Source organism: Phasianus colchicus, chromosome 2, assembly GCF_987193195.1.
Source record: "Phasianus colchicus chromosome 2, bPhaCol1.hap1.1, whole genome shotgun sequence".
Lineage (NCBI taxonomy): Eukaryota > Metazoa > Chordata > Aves > Galliformes > Phasianidae > Phasianus > Phasianus colchicus.
Genome location: NC_143437.1, coordinates 66,025,484 through 66,050,265, shown reverse-complemented (window position 1 = coordinate 66,050,265; position 24,782 = coordinate 66,025,484). Strand labels below are relative to the sequence as shown.

Here is a 24,782-nt window from a genome sequence, read left to right as displayed (position 1 = left end):
ATGCATGCACAAAGAAAGGCTAACTCAGTACTCATAATTTGTGAGTTTATTTAAGCAATGATTTTTGTGTTGCTTTTTTAAGAAACTAAAAAGCCTTCCACCACAAGATATAGAAGAACTTTATAATTTGGTTCCTTGAAATCAGTATTCTAAAATCAAGTCCAATATACATGCTGTAGAAATTCATAAGTTGCACAAGAAGTTTGAAAATAGAGCAACTGCTCGCAACAACCAGCCTTCAAAAAAAAAAAGTCTGCCTTTCATTACATACATTGCAAGAAAAACAGGAGAACAATTACACTGAGCTCAGCCTGCTGGAAAATCTGACACATCCCAGCCATGTAAAAGGGATCATATTAAAAGTACCACTGGCATCAGGCTATGAATAGACACCGGGTGTTATCACACTATCCTATTAGAAGATGACCTATACCCTACTTTTATTCCATTATCTGTAGAATATCTTCAGGTATACATTTAAAAAATACACTTGACATGGCTGCTCTTCCGCTTCTTATTCCTTTGGAAACTAGTCTATAAACTCAGAGGAGATGTGCACGTTAAAGAGGAGTGAACTTCTTAAAGCACTGCTAGGACAATGGCCTTTAAACAGCACCTCCTCATAATGTGTCCTTCCACAGAGTCTCAAAAAAGATGCTAAATACATATGAAAAAATACACACCACCTACGGCAGATGCTCTTTATGCATGGAATGAGGTGACAGCTGATTGATAAAAGACAAAACAGTCATCTGAGCACTAATCACACCTCATGTCATAGGAAAAAATATTCATTTTTCCCCACTATAACAGGATCAAACAGAGTGGGGAATAGAGATTTGTTAACAGCAATGTGACACAACTAAAACTATTCTAAAATCATTGGATCTGACCTAACCAAATTCTTTTCCTCTTTCCTGTAGTTCCTAAGTCATAAAATTAAAAGCACAGAAACTGACTAACTGCAAACAGAGCCCATTTCGCAGTCACAACCACTGACAGATGTTTAAAATCTCTGTAACAACAGAAAACTGGAAATCACATCAGCCATAGCTTAGCCTTTATGTTTTAATAACAAAACATCTTAGAAGGAAAGAAAGCACAACTTCAGTCACTGCTCCACCACCCCACAGCCATTGCAGAAGATGCACGGGACCTCAACCAGCCACAGGGCTGGTGTAACTGCTAAAATTAGGCTGCCTTCAAAATACCTAGAGTGAGTGAGAGCTGTGAATTTCAAACGAGTAGGTTCATGTTATAGCAGATTGGCATAAGCAGACCTGACAGCCTGTTTATATATTTAAAAGCTGGAGTGTTCACATTAAACTTTGAAAGCTGTAAAATTATTCTGCCGCTCTAGGTAATTTCTGCCAGTGTTTGCTGTATTAAAGCAGGGGATGGAGCTGTATTTTATCTTATTTCTTTCTAGACAGGCTTGATTACAGATAATGAACAGCTTTAGGAAATACCTCCCTTCTGGAAAGGCTACTGCATCTGAGAAGCAGCAAGGAGAAAAAAAGCTTCAGAAAGAAAGAAGAAACAAGCTTTTACTTATCAGTGAATTATGCACCAAGGCCACGGATCTAGGGTCCTTTAAACTTTGCCAAAAATGAGTCTGCCTTTTGTTTCATAAAATCACTTACAAGAAGAATGTTTGTGACTAACCACAACCTTCGATTATATTAGCCATCTGTTTTCCAGTAATTTTAAAAGTCCTAAATCCGTAGTGTAAAAACATACTGTAAATACACAGCCCAGCACACAAGGTCTCTTTCTCCAAGTGCAAATCTAGCTAAATACTACCACTTCTATAGGCAGGAAAACACTGTTAAAATACCAAATATTGAGAAGCCTGTAGCTCTTTTGTAAGAATCCCAGTTTAATGCACTGCAGAACTTCTGTTCTTTTCTTCCAACTCAACAAAGAACATGTGACATCTTCAACTGTCTTTACCAAAACTACATGAAAACTTACTAACACAACACAGATTCTAAGATAAGATAATTCTAAGTAACAGTGTTAACGTTCATGACCTAGTCAGTAACATAAAATATGTTTAAAAGCTATGGTCCAAATCATTAGAAGGAAGCAAGATCCAATACTAATAAAGCATCTCTATTTTTTTCCCCTTATTTCAGTGTCAAAGGATCAAGATTTCACACTCCTACAGATGTATGCCAGCTGCTAAGAGTAAGAGTGCCTTGCTGCTTCCCAACAATTAAGACAATCTTTGGCCAGTAATCCCTGTCTGTTCCCAGGGAACTCAAATCAGGCTCGATTTCCTTGGAACTTGAAGTCCATGCATCACACAGCGAGAGCAGGCTTTTCTTGCTCTTTTAGTAGCTTACTGGCATAGCCCGGACAAAACTTTACACCAACATTTTCTCTTCACCTCTGAACTCATGCTAAAGGTAAAATAAATGGCATTTCACTTGTAATGGTCTTTCGACTGACATGAACTGAAGGTCAAATTAAATTTGGTAATTTGTCTACCTCTGTTTCTCATTTGAAGCATGACAGAACTGGGCAAAGAAACAACTGGTTATCCTCTATAACGACTGGTTTTAATAAAAGAAACAAACACAAAGCTGACTTTGAAGTCTACAGTGTCCTTGGGAACACGGTAACAGCTCATACAGGAACTCTGTTTCAGGAACAGAAGCATTCAAAGACAGACTGAAACCTACTGCTACACTAATTGCACTGAACAAAGCCACAAATACAGCGCTTCTCGCTAAGCAAGGCATTAAAATCCATAGGAATTCATTGAAATTTTAACACTGGTGATCACCTTCTCTAAACACCTTTATTTTTGCAGAATTCATGAACCATTCAAGAAGCCCATCTCTTAAAAGGATCTACCCAGGAGTCAGCTCACGCTGCTGGCATTTCACACGTGAGCAGCCTTCGTGCCATCAGATCTCTTCAGACACAAGCCTCCATGACCTTGCAAAGCCATGGGAGAGTTGATCAAGGGCACTTGCAGTCAGAGCAGTCAGTCCTACGTTACCTGCTTGGATGCAGCAGGCACTCCAGTTAGGGCAGGAACAGGCAGGAAACCTTTTCTGGCAACATAGAGAGGACTTACTTTTTCTGCAATTAATACATGAGGAAACCAGATATATTACCTCAAAGTAGTGACAGTGTCCTACTTCACCTCTGGACATCGTTTCCTTCCCAGAAGATCTAGCTTCTGCCTCCCCAATCAATTGCCTACTGTGTTTACTTTCCCTTGGCCGTAAAAAGAAATCAATTGCCATCTTCTACTTGTGGGGAATGGTAATCAACAAAATAACCTTACTGCACACGAGGTCCAATTTCTGAGAACCTATGTTCAAAAGCATATTAAGGCTATCCACAATTCATATTTACACCAGAGCCCTTACTTACCCAGGAGTTCGCAAACCAGCTTGTGCAGGCAGCTGTAGCTGAGGCTCTGCCTATTGGAATGCTTGACTTCTTGTGTGGTTTCAACTACACAATGAATGACCCTAAAGCTGTCCAAAATCATAAACCTTGTGGAAAACAGATGACAACTGAGACTGAGATGAGAAGTTATGCAGTAGCCTTAATAAAAAATTTATTAAAAAACTGCTAATCCCAAAAAACACAGAAGCAAACAACGTTGTTCCAGTAATCCCTGTTCCTTCAGTCTTTCTCACAGTAAGGAAAGACTTTTTTTTTTCAATTGTAAAGAAAACACCCACTAATTTTGCAAAGGTCACTTAGCTTTTACAATATTCCTTTCAGCCAGTCTTATCAGATACAGTAATATTTCATGTAGTATCTCAAAGCGGACAGCTTAAGCAAAGACATGCTCCCACAGAAAAGACTAAAAACACATGAATGAGAAACTCAGATACAGAAGTATCCACTGATTTACAGACTATCACAGGATTTTGTTACTAACAACCAATTTGGATCTAAAATGTTTCTGCATTATTCCCTCTCAAATCTATTGAGATAGCTGAACTCACAAGAGTCATAATTTCGACTGTCATCACAGTTAGCGTTTTTACCTGCCAGTCATCTAACTGACAGTCAAATGATCCATATAAACAAAGTCCCCAGAGCAGGGAGGTGTTTTCTAACGCTAAATTATTTACATACATTCACTCATAAGTCAAGTCAAAACAGTTTTGCCTTTGCTACACAGAAATTGTTCTTATTTCCTAAAAGCCACACACTGAGCTAGACAATTTGATCCAAATGCAGTTGCCCTAGACAAGCTTCAGCATTCCTTCAGGCAAACATGCTGGTACTGAAATGAATTAATCTTTTTAAATTCTAATACTTTAAATTCTAATACTTTGCAAAAGAAGCTGGAAAAGTGCAGCCTGTGTCAGTTCTTCAATGCCAGCAAACAAGCTCAATAAACAACACATCTTTGAAAGTCAAACGTAAGTGTATATAACATAGGAAAGGACCTCTAGAAGTGATTTTCAAAATCTTTTCCTTTATTATGAAGATCCTTTCCTATATTATATACACAGTTTGCAATAACTTCTCAAATGTACTTTAAGCAGCAGTAATTGTATGCAATTACAGTCCTGCTTTGCAGGGCAGAATTCAACAGTTAAAAAAAAAAGAGGACAAAGACGTGGGTCAGATGGCATCTGTAAAAGTTATGTTTGATTAAAGCCACAAAAAAAAAAAAAAAAAAAAAAAAAAAAACACATTTTGTGAGATATTTTCAGAAGACAGAAGAAAATTTAATGAAGGTGATAATCATGTCATTAAGTGAAATTTGTTTAGACTAGTCCACAGAAACTATGGTCACACAGGCAACCAAGCCTGCAGCATTCTAAATCACGGTGATTTCTCAGTTTTTCTTTTTTTAAACCATGCAGAATATGATAAGCTTGAAAGTAAAGTTATAAAGAAACACTTCTACTACAATACAAGGGATTACAGTGGATGACCCAGAAATACATCAACACGTTAGATTTCTGTCTAGTAGTTCACAAGAGAAATATTCAGCTTCTAACCTAGCTCCTATTTTACAATGTACCTTCTTACCACGTAGGGTGAAGAAAGGGACCCATTTCTCTTTCTACTCTAGTTTCCTTTTCCTGCAGAGTTATTAGGAAACTTTTAACTCCTCAGTCTGTAACAGAAAGCTTCTTATCCTCTCTGTCTCTCTTCTCTTTAAAACAAAAAATAAAAACCACTAGATCTTGAGAGGTTTTCCTTCATAGGTTATTATGGGCTACCTTCTGCATGAGTATTCCTCTGCAAACTTGGCAGTAGCCTTCGTGTGTTTCTCTCTCAAATACAACCTCTCCTGTTTATCATCACCCACACTCATCTCATTTTTCCCTCAATCTCCTGCCACCGCCCCAAAGTCTCCTGCCCTCACCCCAGCACAAAATGAAACACCAGCAGATTGCTGCCTGCATTCTGACTGGCCCAGGCCAGACGGCTCATCCCTGCACTCAGAGAGCAACACGAGAAAGGACAAAATCACTACAGGAGAGACCACATGCAAGAGCCTGTGGGAAGCACTGAGAATTACTCATCACCATTCACACGGTCCGTTTGGGCAGGAAACAGAGCCATGGTGTAGCTGTGCTATCAGCTCCCAGCACAATTATGAACTACTAATGAGCTCTTCCCAGCTCAGGGTTTTCCATGAGAAGGCACTGCAGACAACTAGTCAGACAGGTTTCTCTTAATTCTCTTGCTTCTTCTCACACATGTTAACACCACTCACTGGTAGGAAACATTCTCAGGATTCGCACAGAACCCCATATTTAGGTTTATCTGGCTATGCAGAGATGACATAGCAAGGCACCAACACCTTCAGCCATTCTATCTTCCCCAAGCTAGCAAGTTTTTCAAGGGGGAAAAAACAATGAAAGTGAGGAGCAAAACACAGCTTCTCTAATACCATTAGAGGTAGAGATGCTGCAGCAGAGAAAGGTAATTGCTCAGGATCATATCCATTGCTCTCTGATTTGGGTCAACATCACTGTGATGTAGCTCATCACAGGGCTGCAGTAGCAAACAGCAACTACAGCTGACAATTCAGAATACCTCAGTTCCAGACAACGTCAAATAGCGAATATGAAGTTTGAATAACTCTCAAATATCTTACAAGCACATACTTGCACTGGTACACAACACTGTAGGTACACATTCAAGAGCGTACTTTCCTTACCACATCAAGGAGCTGTCTCTCAACAGCAAGGGCAGCTGCAGCATCCAGGCACTCACTGCCCTGTGACTGCAACCCCAGCACTGCTTGTTTGCAGCATTTAGTCAACTCCAGCGTGAGTTTCACTTCCTGACACACTTGTGCTCAATTAGTTCAGTATTTAAGTTTTGAAGAATAACAATTTGGGAGAAGCGCATTGTTACACCAATACTGATTTAGCAGATTACACAGACTGCCTCTGCCTGTTCTAAGCTGCAGGTTTTCTACCACCAAAGTGATGTCGGTCATATGTGTGACCAGATGCAATCTCTGAGCAACACGGCTCTGTCTGCAGAAATCCCAGTTGCCTGAGCCACGCCACAGGAACGGCTGTTTGGTTCAGTGTGGCTGCTCTCCACAGCATTCCTCTCTTTATCAAGATTTTTCACATCTGCTTTGGACAAACACGATTCATAATATTCAAAAATAATAATAATGTAAAACTAAAGGTTACTTGGCAGGAAACAAAGCCAGCATTCTTGGGTTAGATTCCTACTTACTCTGACTGTGGACTTCCCCTTCCTTTCTCTTCCCTAACTTTCACTCAACCCCTGGATGATGTGAGCACTTCTTACCAGCATTAAGACATCCACGCTTCTGTACGCTGACACCACACAGAGTAGCACAGACTCCCCTTTAGCTCCAAGCTCTCAGTACTCATTAACAGGAGAGGAGAGGTCAACAGGGGCAGCGCTCACCCCTCAGCAGCCCCCAGCCCTTCTGCACACAACGTATTGGAAGCTACATATTCCTGTCCTTCCCTGCACCCACCTATTTTTTAAAAGGTGTTTTGAAATGTGAGGATTAAAAATACTACATATTTAGGTTTTTGTTTTGTTTTTAAGAGTTCTTGGCAATTTTGTTTTAATAACCTCTGTTGTCCTCAGCCAAAGAACAGTAACTGAGACAGGGGAGGTTTAGGTTTGATATGAGGAGGAAGTTTTCACACATAGAGTGGTGACACACTGGAACAGGTTGCCCAAGGAGGCTGTGGATGCCCCATCCCTGGAGGCATTCAAGGCCAGGCTGGATGTGGCTCTGGGCAGCCTGGTCTGGTGGTTGGTGACCCTGCACATAGCAGGGAGGTTGAAACCAGATGATCATTGGGGTCCTTTTCAACCCAGACCATTCTATGATTCTATGTAACACAGCCAGTGTGACAGAAAGCAGCCAGCTCAGCTGTTTGCTTAAAAGCAAGCACAAGTGGCAAGAACTAGAGAGCTTTTACAAGTGCTACATTGGCTATTGCAGAACCAAGAACAGCCTGTTTCCAGTTGACTCTTGAATCCCATCACTCCTGGTGCATTCCTGCCTAACTAACAGCAGTACCTTCCCAGCTTGCTGACATGTCCAGACACACTCCTTCAGGTGAGCAGATGTACAGATGATGGAACAGAAATACCCTGCAATGGCGTGAACTGATAGACTGATCTTCTCAAAGAATACAGGGAAATAATTCAGACATACGCAATACCACCACCAGCACCAAAAAAAAACAACAGAAATTCTCAACCCACACTTTTTCCTACAAATTGCCTCCCCTGCAATAAGGAGGTACAGGAAGCCTAACTAAAAAACACCATCGTGTCTGAAACTGTGAGCAAATCACAAAGTTTATTTCCACATTCTTACTTCCATCCCCTCCAAGCCACCAGTCCAGCTTTAGTGTACACTGAAATAAACCATCAGACAGCTTACACAAAGACCTATTTTCTAGCCCTTCTGGGCTACACAGATACTGAAATTCTACAAACCAGATACCTTATTTACCTAAGCATATAATAAAGGTAATACTTCTAGATCTCATCAGGCCACACAAACACTACTGGAAAAGATACTCAGGTGTTCAATATGCTCATATGACACGCAAATGTCAGACCAACATTGTTCAGACCTGAGTGTCTACTAAAAAAAAACATGCTTTAATACTTCACTTTCACAGAAATCAATCAGTTCACTAGAAGCGTGCCCAAGTGATATTCCACACTAGATTGAAAAGGCCAAACTCAGTTGTTATTTCACCGAAAAACTTCTTTTATACCCAAGCCATTCACTGAGACCCAAGCAACCACTTTTACAAGCATTTGATCCAACAGCTTGCCAAGCTTCGTATAAACACATTTTACTATTTCATAAAGTTTGTGTGCCAAGTTCTTGAAACATGAAGTGACAGGCTCTCTGTAGAATTGCTGCAGAGGCTCTCAGTGCCCCCAGCCTCCTGAGGCTGCAAACTGACTTCAAGATGCCAAGTAGCCAGAATCTAATACAAGAATGCTCTGCGAATTTGAAATACTGAAGCAGACCATGATCAGCCAAAGAAGAATTCCTTTACATGTGCCTCAAAATCCCCAGTGATCAGCACGCTATAAATATGCATCACTGCTGAGCTTCTGTTTTTCTATTGGAAAAGTTTCTGTCATTAGGAAACCCACAAATTTAAAGATTAATGGTTAATATGCTCCACTGCATAAAGATATTTTAGCTATCTGCTTTTTCTCTTCCATAAAGAAATCACCTCATCTCAATGGTTCTTTCAACTTGTTCACATCTTATTTTCACCAAAGGTCCAGAAGTTACACAAACCAATTAAGAATGAATTTTCTTATCCCATAACCCAGTTTCCGTGCTTCACAAAGCAAAACTTGACTTCTTACAGTGAAGTTGCATTTGTGCCCTATTACACTGCATTTGAATCTAATTGACTACTTACTGAAACTTCTCACTTCCTCTCACCAGCTGGCCTGCTCACAGCTCTAGTATATCAAAGCTGGATATAACCTATTTTTTGCCATGTTTACTTCTGATTTACTGCCTATTTGCATTACACAGAATCAGAATGGCTTGGGTTGGAAGGGACCTGAAGGACCATGAATCTCCAACCCCCTTGCCACATGCAGGGCCACCAACCTCCCCATTTAATGCTAGACCAGGCTGCCTAGTGCCCATCCAACCTGGCCTTGAACACCTCCAGGGACAGGGCATCCACATTCTAATACTAACTTAAAGATTTTGAAGACATGTCCTTTATGGTGTTTTGTAGCATCACTGTAATTCTTATCACAACTTTCCATTACCACTGAAGGAAACGAGGTAGATAAGCTAGAGACAGACATCAAAAGTCTTTTATGGTCATAAAAACAGTAAACCCGAGGTTCTATCTCTTTTATGTCGTTCCTTCATGCAGTAATACCCAGGAAGGCTGTAAAGTTTCTTTTTAGAGTTAGTTACGCTTTATTTTTCAGGTTGCAGAGCCAGTTAGGCAGAGAAGAGCTTACTTCTCAGTGCCAGGTCCCTCACCTGAGCCAAACTGCTGACTTTGTTACTGATCCCTTTGATATTACAGCCGCTTAACTCACAGTTTAAATAGTTGAGAAACACATGAATGCAATTTACTCCTATAAAAAAAAGCCTAGGTTTCTTTATTAATCTAAAGCAGCATGCCATCAATCACTTCCAGAGCTGCATAAAACAACCAAAAAGCCATTTTTCCACGCTCAGTCTTTTCAAAGTTCCAGCTGCCTGGAACCGAAGGCTCTTCAGCGTTCGGTTAGAAGGGTGCCACTTCAGCTTTATGAGTCTTTAGAGCGTGCTTAGAACACTTCTAATGGTCCACGTTTGTGCGCCATTCACACCACACAATAAATGGAAAAGTGCTTAACGGCCCCTCCAAAAGGACGGGGCCAGGGTCAGAGCTCAGCCCTGCACCAGTGCCTTCTGGAGGCCTTTCGGCAACCCCAAATGGCAGCGTGAGCTCTCCAACCGACAGCGTGCCGAGCTGTATCCTTAGGACACCTTTCAGCCGTCTCTCCCCCAGAGGCAAGAAGGAAGATCTAGAGACACGAGCCTAGACCCAGCCTGCGCAGACAGCACGGCACAGAGACGCGGTGCTCTCCCGACCTGCAAAGGGGGGCACCCAGCCCCCATCCCGCAGCTATAGCGGCCGGAGCGCTCCGAAGCTGCCCGGCATCCTCGGGGCCGCCCGGCTCACCGAAGCGGCGCTCCGACGGGTGGCGGCCGCCTCACGCTTCCCGCCCGCGGGGCAGAATCCCCGACGCGAGCGCGACCCCGCGAGGCGGCGACGGACACGCGTGGGCAGCCCGCGCACCTGCCCGCCCGGGCCGGGAAACTTTCCGGGCTGACGGTGGGGGGAGGGCGGGCGCGGACGGCGGTGCGGGGGGGCCGGCGGCGGCGGTCGGCGGCGCGCGGCCCCGGCCGCGGTCGGCGGCGCGCGGCCCTTACCCGTCCTTGCGGCGGGCCTTGTAGACGTGCCCGTAGGTGCCTCTGCCCACTTTGCAGCCCTCGTACTCGAACAGATCCTCCACCCGCTCGCGCTCGGCCGCCAGCTTCGACTTGAACTCGTAGTCCATGTCTCGCCCATGGGCGGGGAGGGGACGCGGCGCCGGATCAGCACCCCCGGCCGGCGGAGCCCCCTCCCGGCGCCGCCATTTCCGGGGCTCGCTGGGGGCGGGAGGGATGGGGCGGGGGGCGGTTTGTTTTTGTTTTGGTTCGGGGCTTTTCGGCGGGGGGAGGGGGTGCGCTCCGCCGCCACCCGCTTCAACTGGGTTCCTCGCGGCGCGGCGCGGGGCACGCCGGGAGTGGTAGTGCGGCGGCAGGCGCCGGCCCCGGCGGTGTGGGCGGGACGAGGCCGCGGCCGAACTACGACTCCCGGCATGCCCCGCGCCGCCGCGGCCAGGCGGCGTCGGCGCACTGCGCTCCCCGGAGACGGCGAGCGGTTTCGGCGGCCGCCGGGAACTTGCCGACTCTTAACGTCGCGGGAGCGGAGAGACCGCCACCGGCTCGGCGCTTCCCGCGCGGAGCACGGCGCGAGCCACGCTACCGCGGCCACCGCGCACAGGGCCGCGAGGCGCGGAGCGCCGAGCGATGCGGCGCGGCAACTTGTTTATCTCGGCAGCTGCCACTCAACGCCCGGCTCCACCCCCCGCGCGATGCCGCCCCCTGATTGGCCAGCGTGGCCCCGCCCCCGCGGACCCGCAGCGGCTCCCGCCGCTGAGCGGAGCCCAGCCCGGGCCGCGGGCGTTGTGCTGCGGGGCGGGGCGCGGCGCCTCCAGCTCCGGGGGAGGCCGCTGGTTGGGCAGCGGCGGGGACCGCGAGCGGGCGGGGCGCGGGTTGCGTCGGGGTCTGGCTCGGAGGGCGTCGCAGGTCGGTGTTAGAAGCGCGGATTTTCCGCGCTCGTTGTTTATACGAAGAATCGCATGGGCAGAGTTGAGCATTCACCTGCAAATGCCGGCTCCCTCCTGTGTGGTGCTGGGCCCTGATGGTTAGATGCCCTCGCACCGGGTCTCGTCCCTCCAGCACTAAGCGTGGAGATGTTTGGACAGATGTGATGATGCTGACGGGTTCGCCTGTACAGATACATAGTGATGCCTTTTAAAATTACGTTTTAACCAATCGTTCCGTGATTTCTTTGTGCCAAACTCTGCACAAAGCCAGAGGAGAAAGGAGGGAAAAGGAGGGAAAAGCCCTGCCCGCCCAGCAGCTACCTGCAGTGCTGGCGGGGGAGCAGGCCGGCTGTTGTGCCTTCCAGAAAGCCCCTTGTACTGGTCTCCGACCAGCAGAGCTCTCACAAAATGATTGCTCCTTTACCAATAGCATTTCCCACAGAACCACAAGTACTGTTAGGTTGTTGGTTTTTTTTTTTCTGCAGCTGCAGATATGCATCTTCCTGAGCAACGCTCAGTCGGGAGCTGGCAATCTTCCTAAGTGCGGTTGTGACCATTTATCTTTCAATGTCCACATTAAAGACGTTTGCTAAAATTAGAGCTAACCATCTACCTTTCGCAAAGCACTCACATCTTTAGTCACCTAGTAATCAAATCCATCCTCTGGAAAGAGAGGACATAGGCTTGCAAAGACAAACGTGTCAGTGCCTCAGAGGGGTGTACTGTTGGTAATGATAAACTCCACGAGTTCCCGTTGCTCACTTTGACCAAAATAATAATTGTTTTTCCCTGTTCCCATCACGGATGCTTTTCTTTTCTGCATGACAGGTCTGATTTTCCTGTAACGTGCTGTGTGTCTGCAGTCCTGGTTAGAGAGGATGACAGCGCACCAGGTACGGAGGCTCAGCCTGGCTGGCAGCTGTGAGCCTAGGCAGATCAGTTCTCCACCCCATAGCACACCCAGCTCTTCAGTGTTGCAAATGGCTGTTTTATCCTTCCATAAACTGATCGTGCTGTGGCAGCAAATGCTTTGCCCCTCACTGCTGCTGCTGAGAGGCTGTCTGACAGAAACTTCTCTCACAGGGAAGCCTTTTTTTAACCTTCAAACCTGCGTTTCCTTGGGACTTCTCTACATCCATCTTCCCATGCAAATACTGCCCTAAAGTAGCCTTTCTCTCCCTCCTGTGTGTATCTCCTGCCAGAATTATTTATAGACAGCCATCTCATCCCCTCATACCCCTTATTTTGCTGGACTCAACAAGCCACGCTCCTCTCATTCCCCTAATTAGTTCCCTACTCCACCTTCTTTGAATCACCTTATGATATTTGCAAATCCTGCAAAGGAGAATTTTTGTATAACATCTCATATACCAAATATGCCGTTACTCCTTAAATGTATGATTCATTTGAATCTAAGATGAGTTTAATTCACAGTTAAATAAATAAAATGCTTTCCTTTTTTTTTTTTTTTTAATTGAACAATTCATTTCCACTTTTTTTGCCCTTGAGAAGTTTGTGTCTGTTTAATAATAACACATAATGGGACTCTCTCTCTGATCACTGTACCAAAAATGGAGGTTTGGCTGATACCAAGCTAGTTATGTAAATAGCAAAATGTTATCTGTGCTCCTGTTCCTTCTCTCATGAAAGAGCCTTACTTTCAGTTTTTGACACCTTACACTGGCCACAGAATCAGCTAAGCAGATCCAAATTTAGGTCAGCTCGAAGTCCAGTAAGAATAAGATTACCTTCTTGTTTGAAGACTGCATGAGGATGAGCACATTTGTCTCATCTTGCAACTGGAGCATGTGGCAGGATTCTGCTTCAAATTCTTACTGTATTTTTTTTCCTATTGGGGAATCTCTGATTTCTGAACTGCCCTTTGGCAGCAGTCCTGTTCTAAGAGATTGCATTCCTGAGCAAATGGCTGCTGCTTCTTCAGATGGGTTTCCTACCATTCTTGAATATTTTATTATTGTGTTATACATGTCTGTTCACAACAGAAATTAATGTAACTTTTTAAATATATAATGTCCTATCCTTTATTAATTGTGGTGATACAGAGATTCTGAAAAGTCCCACCAAAGCAAATAGAAAGTGGCAGGCTTGCAAGCTGCTAGTGTGATGTTTCTCGGGCTGACAGCCTATCTGGAGATGAGGTGTTGTTGCTTGTTAGCATCACCGTTTCTCCACAAGTTTTGATGATTACGTAGTGCCCAGACTGTAGGAAAGGAAAAGTGTTTCAAGCGAGACTGAAAGTTGAGGAACTGAATATTCCCACCAATTCTCTATTTTAATTCTCCTAGAGAGATAAAGCATGAATTTCTAGTGAAAATAATAATTTAGTCTTTTAACATTTTCACATCAAGAAATGGCACAGACCATTTTTTCTTTCCTTTGCACATAAAATACAGTGTTTAACTTTCTTTCCAGCTTGTCTTCACTTCACTTCCTGTCTTGGTAAGTTGTATTTTCTGTCTAAGCCAATCTCTTACTCTTCTCTTTGAGTACTGGTGAGATAAAAAATAGTGTTTGTTTTCTGTTAATTTCTTAGGCCACATCTGGAAGAAGTTACACTGCTCTCCTTGAAAGTTTTTACTTGTTAATGCAGCAGGAAATTTTGTATTCTTAGGGATCAGAGATAGCATATTTCCAAGTAGATCTTGAGTGGGGCATTAATAAACCTATACAATGTTTACTTACATCTGTCACATTTGAGTTGATGGTGCTTCTCACACATCTCAGAAGTCCAAGGAAATTTGAGAAAATTCAGAAAAATAGCAGTCTCACATGAATTGCACTATTATCTCTACAGAAGCAGAGCAAAACTCATAGTTCTGTTCCAAAAAGTGCAGAAATTTACTAGGAATTCTTAAACACATCAGTATGAGGGCCTCATGAAAGTGGGCAGCATGTCAGATGATTTCTAATAGGTGTAGCTGAGAACGTCTCTACCTGGCTGTAAGTTCAGACATTTTCATTCTAGGTAAAGCTCTACACTTTGGAACTGTTTCTGTCAGTTAGCTTCAAAACACCTATAATAAATGTATAAATTTTATTAACTTAGAAAATGAACTACATAAGTACTATCAAGATTTTACAATAAATCTAGAGAGCACACGAGGAATGGAAGATGGGAGTCCTGAATTCTGCTACCATTATATAATTAATTGGCTAGCTCTATGTTTTTAAAATTCATTTTTTTACAGTACCACCATCCAAATACTACTAAAATAGAAACCTCGTGCTGCTTTTCTTGAATATAATCCAAGAAACTGGTCTCAAAATAGGCAGTACTGCTTTTAACCATCGTTGAATTTTTCCTGAGAAAAAGAAAACTCTCACAAAAATCACAAAACCTATCCTCTACCTTCTCTTTACAGACTAAAACCAGCAAAGTAAAAGCAAACTAATTCCACATTGCGTGATGTGCCACAGTTGTACAATTACAGCACAGCCTTACCACTGATCAACCAGTGTCATCACAAGTATGTCTTCTTAGTGCACCCAGTCCCCACGAATTGTGAAACAAGACAAGTCAGCTTACTTCATTTACAGTATAGCATGCAGTACAGCATATTTTCTTCAGTTTTTCAGAAAAGGCTCAAAGTTGGGATACTGTTAACTACAGCCATCATGTTCTCATCTGATAAACAGCATGACAGCTGGTTTGGAGGACCAGTCATTACCACCAGCATAAGGCGGGAGTTTACAGAAAGCTTTGAACTCTAAAAATGTAGAATCTGCACCTCATTATGGAGAAAGCATGAACTCTAATTCTTAACATAGCAGCCAGAAATATGGTACTGGGAGCCTCACAGTTGGTGTTGCTGAGATTCCTTGGGTTTTTCAATTTACTTGCACCATGAGTGTTCCAGCACCACCATATTCCATCTACTACTGCTTCCCTGACATTGGTCACAAGTTCTCAGAAGTTAAAATGATTCTCAACTTCCTTGTAGAATTTACTGATCTTTTTTTTCCATGAACTGGAAAAAACTTGTGCATAGAGAAAAATGAAAAATGCTTCTTTAGTTTCTAGGGAAAATATACTTGAAGTGTATAAAGAAGAATGCAGCAAAGCACACTCTGATAGCTTTCTGGAGTTAAACCTACTCCTGCAGAAGAAACAGAACTGTGCTGAACAACCCAAACTTTATCAAGCTCAACTACTGCAACACAGCAGTAACTGTTATGTTTTAAGTTGTTTCATTGGGTATAACAAGTTTTATACCACTTTACTGGGAGAATCCACCCTAAGGACAAGGTAAGGCTGCAGAAAAGTATTTCATCACAAATCTATGGAACAATATTTTATTTTCATATTTCTTCTACCCGGATAGACTGTGATGCCCTGTTACAGTGCACGTTCAGAAAGGCTTTAACAAACTGTAATTGGATGGGAGACATAGAACAAGGAATAACAGACTTCAGTTGTGCCAAGTGGGATTTATTTATAGGAAAACCTCCCAGCAGTGAAGAAGTTATGTACTGAAACTTCCTGGAGATGAGGTATAATCATTAGATTAAAATCATCAGATATTTTTAAGAGAAGGGTAGATAAAATGTTATCAGAAATCCTGCAGGTGAGGAAGATTAACTTGAAGAGGAGGGGGGAAAGAAATCAGATTTCTTGTTTTTCCATCCTGTCTTGTTTTTCTATGATGCTGCTATTCTGTGCAACATTAGAAGGAGCGTCATCTCATGGGCTAAGTTAAAAGACAAAAGTTGAAAGACAAAAGAGAGAACTGAACCATGAGTTTCCATGACAGAAGCATTATCCCATATGGATTGCTTAAAGCTGAGCTGTTCACAGCTCATAAATGAACTGGGAAAAGGAATGAGCGATGATGTGACAACATTTGAAGAACATATATAATAATTCAGATCTGAAGCTGATTGAAAAGTACTGCGAGAGCCTCCCATGACACTGTGTGAGTAGTGGTAGCTGAAAAGCAGTGTTCCATTGTGCAGTGCAATGCACATGAGGGAAAAGCATGCATACATGATGATGGCCTCTAAAACAGCTAGCATCACTCAGGAGAAGAGTCTGGAAGTTACTGGGAATTGTTCTCTGAAGAAAAGTTCCATGCTCAGAAGTGGTTAATAGGACAAAAATGAGTGAATATTGTTAGGAAAAGAATAAAGAAACAAAACGTAAAGCGTATTTATAGCACTGCATACAACCACGGGGCACTATTTGCATATGACATTCAGTTTCAGTTACCTCTTCTCAGAATCCATACAAGTGGGACTACAGTAAGGTCCAGGGCTGGATAAGAACAGCACTTCAGAAATAAGAAATGGCACAATGATGGAATACAGGTTTGCTAGCTGCTGTTAAGCACAAGGTGCTGCCTCTGCTCAGCCAGCCTGCAGAACGCAGATGGGGAAGCTGTGAAGGGATTATGACTACGTGCTTGCTCCCTTTTTATTCTCTTTCGCTGTGCGTTAGATGGGCCACTGGTTTGAACTACCACAGCCATTCAGATGATCCCATGAGGAGAAATTAAATAAATTTGGATCTGTTAGCTGGGAAAATAAATGAATAGGGGGTGATAATACAGTGTCATTGTGGCTATTATGTACAGGAGGCCAGAGGAAACTACCAGCTCAAGAAGACACTGCTGCTCAGCCTGCTAGGAGCTGACAAGATGCTATGGCATGAGAAACCAGTAATGTGAGAGCTGGTTCCATCCTGCCTGTGAACGATTTTGAGCTTTGTGAAGCCGTGGTAGAACTATTCTAAGGAAAACCAGAGAACTCCTACGTTGAGAGCCCCGATCTGTTACTGAAATTCTGTTTTTCTTTCTTCCTCTCTAATTTTATTATTACAAACTCCATTCGTGCCTCAGCGCAAAATCCTAAATTATCTGTGTTCCAGAGCTGTATTTACAGCCAAATAGGAAATGACAGAATTGGCTGCTGGCTCACTACACTGAAAAAGTTGAGCAACTCTGAATTTTAAAAGAAATCCAGATGGTCTCATGAGAGCAGGAGCCAGGAGTGCCATTGCCATGCGTTCTTTCATTTCTTCGGGGATCGGATTCTCTATCTACAATACAAGGCAGCCTATTTCTCCATCATTAGGAAAACTTTTGGATTAAAGTATTACTTAAACTAACGTTTAGCTTTACTAGCTGTGTCCATCCGCCAGTAAAGAATTCCTACCTGCCTGAAAAAAAAAAAAAAAAAAAAAAACCTGACTAAAATCTTGTTACAAAATTAAGACAATCAAACACGTTAAGTTCATGCACTGAGACTGAAGTACTTTCAATGTCTCTAGTGATGTTTATTTAACATATAAAGTGCATTGGTTCCCTGTACCCTGTGAGAGCATCTGGCTGAGGTGGAGTCACAGAATCACAGAATCACAGAATCACTAAGGTTGGAAAAGACCTATAAGATCATCCAGTCCAACCATCCACCTGTCACCAATGGTTCTCATTAAACCATATCCCTCAACACAACATCCAAACGTTCTTTGAACACCTCCAGGGTCGGTGACTCCACCACCTCCCTGGGCAGCCCATTCCAGTGCCTGACCACCCTTTCAGAGAAGTAGTATTTCCTAATATCCAGCCTGAATCTTCCCTGGCGAAGCTTGAAACCATTCCCTCTAGTCCTATCACCAGTTACACGAGAGAAGAGGCCGACCCCCAGCTCGTTACAACCTCCCTTCAGGTAGTTATAGAGAGCAATAAGGTCTCCCCTGAGCCTCCTCTTCTCCAGACTGAACAATCCCAGCTCCCTCAGCCGCTCCTCATAAGGCCTGTGCTCCAGACCCCTCACCAGCTTTGTTGCCCTTCTTTGAACACGCTCCAGGGCCTCAATGTCTTTCTTGCAGTGAGGGGCCCAGAACTGGACACAATACTCAAGGTGCGGCCTCACCAGAGCTGAGTACAGGGGAACAATTACTTCCCTACTCCTGCTGGTCACACTGCTTCTGATACAAGCCAGAATGCCATTGGCCTTCTTGGCCACCCGGGCACACTGCTGGCTCATGTTTAGCCGAGCGTCAACCAACACCCCCAGGTCCATTTCCTCTACACAGTCTTCAAGCCATTCCACCCCAAGCCTGTAGCGTTGCTTGGGGTTGCTGTGGCCAAAGTGTAGAACCCGGCATTTGGTCTTATTAAACCTCATCCCATTGGCTTCAGCCCAGCTCTCCAGCCTGTCCAGATCTCTCTGTAGGGCCTCGCTACCCCCAGGCAGATCGACACTTCCAGCCAACTTGGTGTCATCTGCAAACTTACTGAGGGTGCACTCAATGCCCTCATCCAGGTCATCAATAAAAATATTGAAAAGGACAGGCCCCAGCACCGACCCCTGGGGAACACCACTCGTGACCGGTCGCCAGCTGGATTTAGCTCCATTGACCACCACTCTCTGGGCTCGACCCTCCAGCCAGTTCCTTACCCAGCCAAGAGTGTACCTGTCCAAGCCACGGGCTGCCAGCTTCTGCAGGAGAATACTGTGGGAGACAGTGTCAAAGGCCTTGCTGAAGTCTAGGTAGACTACATCAACAGCCTTTCCCTCATCCACCAGGCGGGTCACTAGATCATAGAAGGAGATCAGGTTGGTCAAGCAGGACCTACCCTTCATGAACCCATGCTGGCTAGACCTGATGCTCCAGTTGTCCCGCACTTGCCGCGTGATCTCCCTCAAGACAATCTGCTCCATAACCTTCCCTGGCACCGAGGTCAGGCTAACAGGCCTGTAGTTCCCCGGGTCCTCCTTACAGCCCTTCTTGTAGATGGGAGTCACATTGGCAAGCCTCCAGTCTTCTGGTACCTCACCAGTCAACAAGGAGCGCTGATAGATGATGGAAAGCGGCTCGGCTATCACCTCCGCCAGTTCCCTCAGCACTCTCGGGTGAATCTCATCCGGCCCCATGGACTTGTGACAGTCCAGTTGGAGTAGAAGGTCTCTGACCGTTTCCTTCTGAATCATGGGTGGTTTAGTCTGGTCTCCAGCCGAGACCACCTGGTCGAAAAGTGGAATATCCTGAGGATAACTGGTCTGACCTTTAAAGACAGACATAAAGAAGGCATTCAGGACCTCTGCCTTTTCTTTATCCTCAGTAGTCACATTCCCGGCTTCATCCAGTAAAGAATGGAGATTCTCCTTAGTCCTCCTCTTACTGTTGATATATTTGTAAAAGGATTTCTTGTTTCTTTTTATTCCAGTGGCCAGGTCGAGCTCGAGCTGGGCTTTCGCCTTTCTGATTTTCTCCCTGCATATCTTAACAACTTCTCTGTATTCTTTCTGAGTTGCCCGTCCCTTCTTCCACAGGAGGTAGATTCTCTTTTTCTCCCGGAGCTTCAAGAATAGTTGCTTATTCATCCACGCCGGTCTCCTTCCCCGCCGGCTCATTTTGCAGCTCAGGGGGACAGCCCGCTCCTGCGCCTGTAAGACTACCTTCTTGAAGAGCAACCAGTTGTCTTGGACCCCTTTACCCTCTAAGACTGAATCCCAGGGGACTCCCCCTACTAGTCTTCTAAACAGTTCAAAGTCCGCCCTCCGGAAGTCCAAGGTAACAGTTTTGCTGTTCTTCCTCCTGGCTCCACCAAGAATTGAGAACTCTACCATCTCATGGTCACTCTGTCCAAGACAGCCCCCAACCTCCACATCTTCCACCAGACCTTCTCTGTTTGTGAACAGCAGGTCTAGCGGGGCAGCTCCTCTCGTAGGCTCTCTCACCAGCTGCATCAGAAAGTTATCCTCTATACACTCCAGAAACCTCCTAGACTGCTTCTTCTGCGCTGCGTTGAATTCCCAGCATATGTCAGGGAAGTTGAAGTCCCCCATGAGGACAAGGGCTGGCGACCTCGCAGCTTCTGCCAGCTGCTCATAGAACACCTCATCTGTCTCCTCATCCTGGTTCGGCGGTCTATAGCAGACACCCACCAATACATCTGCCTTGTCAGCCCTTCCCCTGATCTTTACCCATAGGGATTCAACCTTATCATCCCCAGCCACAAGCTCAGTAACATCAAAACACTCCCTAACATACAGAGCCACACCACCACCCCTTCTTTCTTGCCTATCCTTCCTGAAGAGCTTGTAGCCATCCATTGCAGCACTCCAGTCATGGGAGCAGTCCCACCATGTTTCCGTAATGGCGACTAGGTCATAGTTTGCCTGCCGCACCATGGCTTCCAACTCTTCTTGTTTGTTGCCCATGCTGCGTGCATTGGTGTAGATGCACTTCAGCCGAGCCCCTCGCCTCATCCCTAATCCCATTGCCGCTCCCCCAGGCTCATCTCTAGCAGGCCTGGTTTTATCCCCTACCCCCTTCATATCTAGTTTAAAGCCCTCTCTACAAGTCCTGCCAGCTCTTGGGCAAGGATCCGTTTCCCCCTTCGAGACAGGTGAGACCCATCAGCAGACCCCAGGCCAGGAGCCGAGTAGACCGCCCCATGATCAAAGAACCCAAAATTCTTACTTTTGCACCAAAAGTCAGTTTTCTTCATTGCAGCCTACCCAGTGCAGCGCTTCAAATTTGTGACCAAATCAGCAACAAAGTTAGTTCTTGCTGAGCAGTGCTAGCACAGCATCAAGGCATCCTCTGTTTCCTATTCTGCCCCCACTGTGAGTGGGCTGACCCAAACTGTCCAAAGAGATACCCCATACTGAATAGTATTGTGCTCAGCACTGTAAAACTGAGGGGGAAGTTTTTGCAAAGTAGGCATTGCTCAGACTCTCTGGGCATCAGTCTGCTCGTGGGAGGTGATGAGCGTGTGCCTTTGCATCACTTGGTTTCATTCTGTACAGCCACACTCTGACACTATGAGAGTCCTGCACCAATGCTGGGTCTCCTGACTAACTGTAGGATTTTGTATTCTATGGTTGTATGAGCTTTTCAGGACTATCCGAAAGCAAAAACCATGGGAAGGATTTTTGTTGTTTTTGTTTGTTGTTGTTGCTTGTTTGTTTCTGCTTTTTTTTTTAATTATGTTTGTTTTTCTGAGAGTAGAGGAACTTAAGTTTTAAGGAGCGAAATTCATACACCAAGTTTCTAGTAATGAGCTTCATTTAGCAGATCCATGCTTACCCCAAAGTCTATTCCAAACCTCATCGTTACCATTGCAAAACTCATTATTCATGTTTCAGCTCGTGTGCCTATAAAGCAGGAAAAACAGACATCCTTAATAGGACTATCTGAAATCTAACTGATGACCTTGAAGAGAAAGCTCAAAGCTCTGAGTATTAACAACTATTTTATTATTATGACTTAATTGTGGCAAAATGACTGTTGCAAGTGCAAGTAGGACTTTCTTCATATAACCTAGTAAGTCCTTCGCTTACAATGGATTCTTAGGTATAAGGCAGAGCCAAAGGAACCTTGACTTAAATATGCTTGCTATAGAACCAAGCATACTTGACATAGAAATTACTGTGATAACTGTGGTGACGTAAACTGTAACAGTAGACTAGTATCAAGCTACCAAACTATTCAGATGAGAGGTCATTAATATTGCATGTATTGAACTAGATACTTGTGGAAAAGAAAAATTAATATAAATAATTATTTTCAAGCGGTGACCATTGTGCCGGCTATATTAAGCATTCTTTCTGGTGCTGAACCCATTCAGTCTGTTTAATTTTGTTGTGTTCCTTTTGGCTCAGGTCATTCCCATTCTTGTGCTGTTAGGAAGTGGCAGAAATGAAGCTCTGGCTCCTTTGGGTCCACATACCATTCTTTGTCCATTCCCTGCACCACAATTCAGGCTCTCCGTCCATCATCCATCTGCCCTTCCTCCAGTGTCTCAGCTCCCTTCTCCCCCTGCCAGCTGCCAGCTGGGTGACACCAGCAGGAAGTGGCTGCTTTTGAGCTGGGCACATGCTGGCTGGCAGAAAATTAAATATAATAAACAACCTTTGAGCTCAGGCAGCAGCCTTCCAGTCACAGTAAGAATCTGAAAGAAATGATCTTTCCTTTACTGAGCTGTTAACATTTCACAAAACCTGAAAAAATTTCAGAACCCATCGTTTTCTGTTTCTGCATCAAATATACCCGATACAAACGTATGGGTTCCAAAGTTATTAAAGAGGGACTGGCAAGATTGGTGAGCAAACAGTATTGCCACCTAAACCATGTTCCCTTAGGCTTACAGTCCCCAAGAAATACCATCTGTTGATATGATGATATAAGAAACACAATAAAATTTGAAGGCAGATGTTAAGGGAGATCACCAAAACCATTTAGTGGTATCACAGCTGGAAAACTATCATTGTTTTGATTTATTAGGATTAACACATAATTTAGTAGGGACCAGGATGACATATCATGAGCCAGAACTTAAGTCTTAGTTAAATGTCTCCACTCCAGCAGTCATACAGCATTTCCCAAACATATAAAATTCTGTTTTGTTGCTAAAACTCGGGGCTTTTTATTTGGGGATAGAAAAAATTATACAAAGATCCGTAATGTACAGCATGAATGAAAGATTTTCATCACCTTTAGGACTTCCTGCCTATGAAAAGTATTCTACTTGAATATCCACAGATAAGAGTCATGTGTTACATACGGGTGTACTTTCTGCCTTTATTAAGTGCATTCTTCTTCCACATTGCCAACATCCTAGACTTTATCTGGCTTAAGTGCAGGTACAGAAAGAGCCAGTTCTGGCACAGAGCAGCTAACAGATGGTACCTGTTCTAAAGTATGATAAAACTGAATGCTTGCTTTTGTAACATCTTTTCCGTAATATCACTTAAAAATTGATACCACATGTCATCCTTAGCCCTCCCAGAACACATTAAAAATGAGGGGTAAAAAAGCCAAACATCAAATTCACCTTGAAATGACTTTGATGGAATTAAGACAGAGAGATGAGCTGAACTCAGTGGCATTACAAATCAATTTATTTCTCTCTGTCAGTAATTCAGTTTTCATTGAAAGTATGCTAGGTCACTGACATGGTAGATAAAGCAATCTATTGTCAAACAGTTGTCTAAGAGGAAGTTAATATCTGAAAGAAATGTGGTGATTATATCAGTTATGGACAAACTGGAAACAGAGAAGTAAATTTGATAAAGTACTGATGAGCAAACGATATGCAGTGAGTGTAGCTTGCATTGATCAGGTAACTGCACACAAAATACACTTTTACAGAGAAATGAGGTAATAGGCAAGTTCTGCACATCTACATGAAAACATAGATGAAAGATGGAGGAAAGCCCCAGAGCATGGGGAATTTGATTTCCCAGTTCAATTTGGCCATGTATAAAGTAGATGTAAGTGCTGTGCTGTGACTGCTGCAGAGCTTTCAGTAGATCCTGTAAAATCCCCTCCAGAAACTCCTTCCTACATACAGAAGCTATATGGAATGAATTCAAGTGATATTAACTAAACAAGTTCAATTTTTTTGTGTGCAGTTTCTTTCCTACTGACTTAAAACTGTTTTGATCTGTTTATTTTACGACTATGCCTTTAGGCCATAGGCACAAATTAAGTTTGCAAACAGTTATTTCATTCAGAGATGTTACTGCTTCCTGGCTCATCACTGACCTTCTACAAAAGGCCACTTACCCTACAGCTCTGCCAGCCCACTTCAAAACGTGCCAGTCAGTGTCACTAAGGCCAGCAAGCAGCCAAGGGGGCAAGCCAAGGGGCTCTGGCACCATTCCTGCCACGGTCACTTGCTGCCAGGAAATGGCAAGCTGCAAGGTGTGGTATGTCTTCATCTGCTCCAGCTGTGTTGGAAGCAGTAACCTACTGCCCTGCTGACAGCTAAACCAGTACAAACAGATCTAAACCACACTAAAACCTTGTCTACACACGGCTTTGTGTGTACTTTGCTACACTGGTTTGGAAATCAATAAAGCTGACCGGTTAACTTCTCCTGCAAACTTACTTATGGCATTCTGAAGTTGTTTTTCTACTGATGTGATATTCCCATAAATGTAGCTCAAATGCAATGTTATTTTACCATATTCTATGGCAGGATGTTGTGTTTCATTCTAAGCCAGTGCGGAAGCACAAAAGAAGATGAGTACCTTACCTTTAGTTACATCTTTTTGTTTATCTTATAAGACATTTTTAATTTAATCTCATCTTAAGTTATACATAATGCAAACCAGTACCATATTTAAGTAGTTCCAGGAGGCCTTTGTTACCCAAATGCAGTGAAAGGAAGAGCAGGAAAGCTGCAGAGCTCCACAGCTGGGAAGAGGATGCATGTGCCCTGCTGCCCTGTGCCAGGTGGCACACAGCACACTGAACTGAGGGGTGCTGAGACCCCCCAGGGTGTCTGAGTCTCCTTAGTGGTTGCATTGAGCAGACACAACTTGAAACCAAGAAAAACAGTGGGGAAAAAAAAATGGATCCATGTAACATCTGTGTACTTCTGTATTGTAGTGAGGGTCAGCTCTTTCCTTTTGGCATCTGTGAATCATAG

At 44.0% G+C, this 24,782-nt stretch overlaps 1 protein-coding gene across 1 annotated transcript in view; it reads right to left on the bottom strand.

Annotated features, from left to right (window-relative positions):
• Nucleotides 1–10,760, bottom strand: part of CDK19 (cyclin dependent kinase 19) — a 117,317-nt gene extending 106,557 nt beyond the window's left edge. Inside the window, exon 1 of the mRNA XM_031611115.2 lies at nt 10,436–10,760. Coding sequence (XP_031466975.1) covers nt 10,436–10,563 — 128 coding nt within the window. The 5' untranslated portion in view covers nt 10,564–10,760. The remainder of the gene's footprint in view (nt 1–10,435) is intronic.
• Between the last annotated feature and the right edge of the window lie 14,022 nt (nt 10,761–24,782).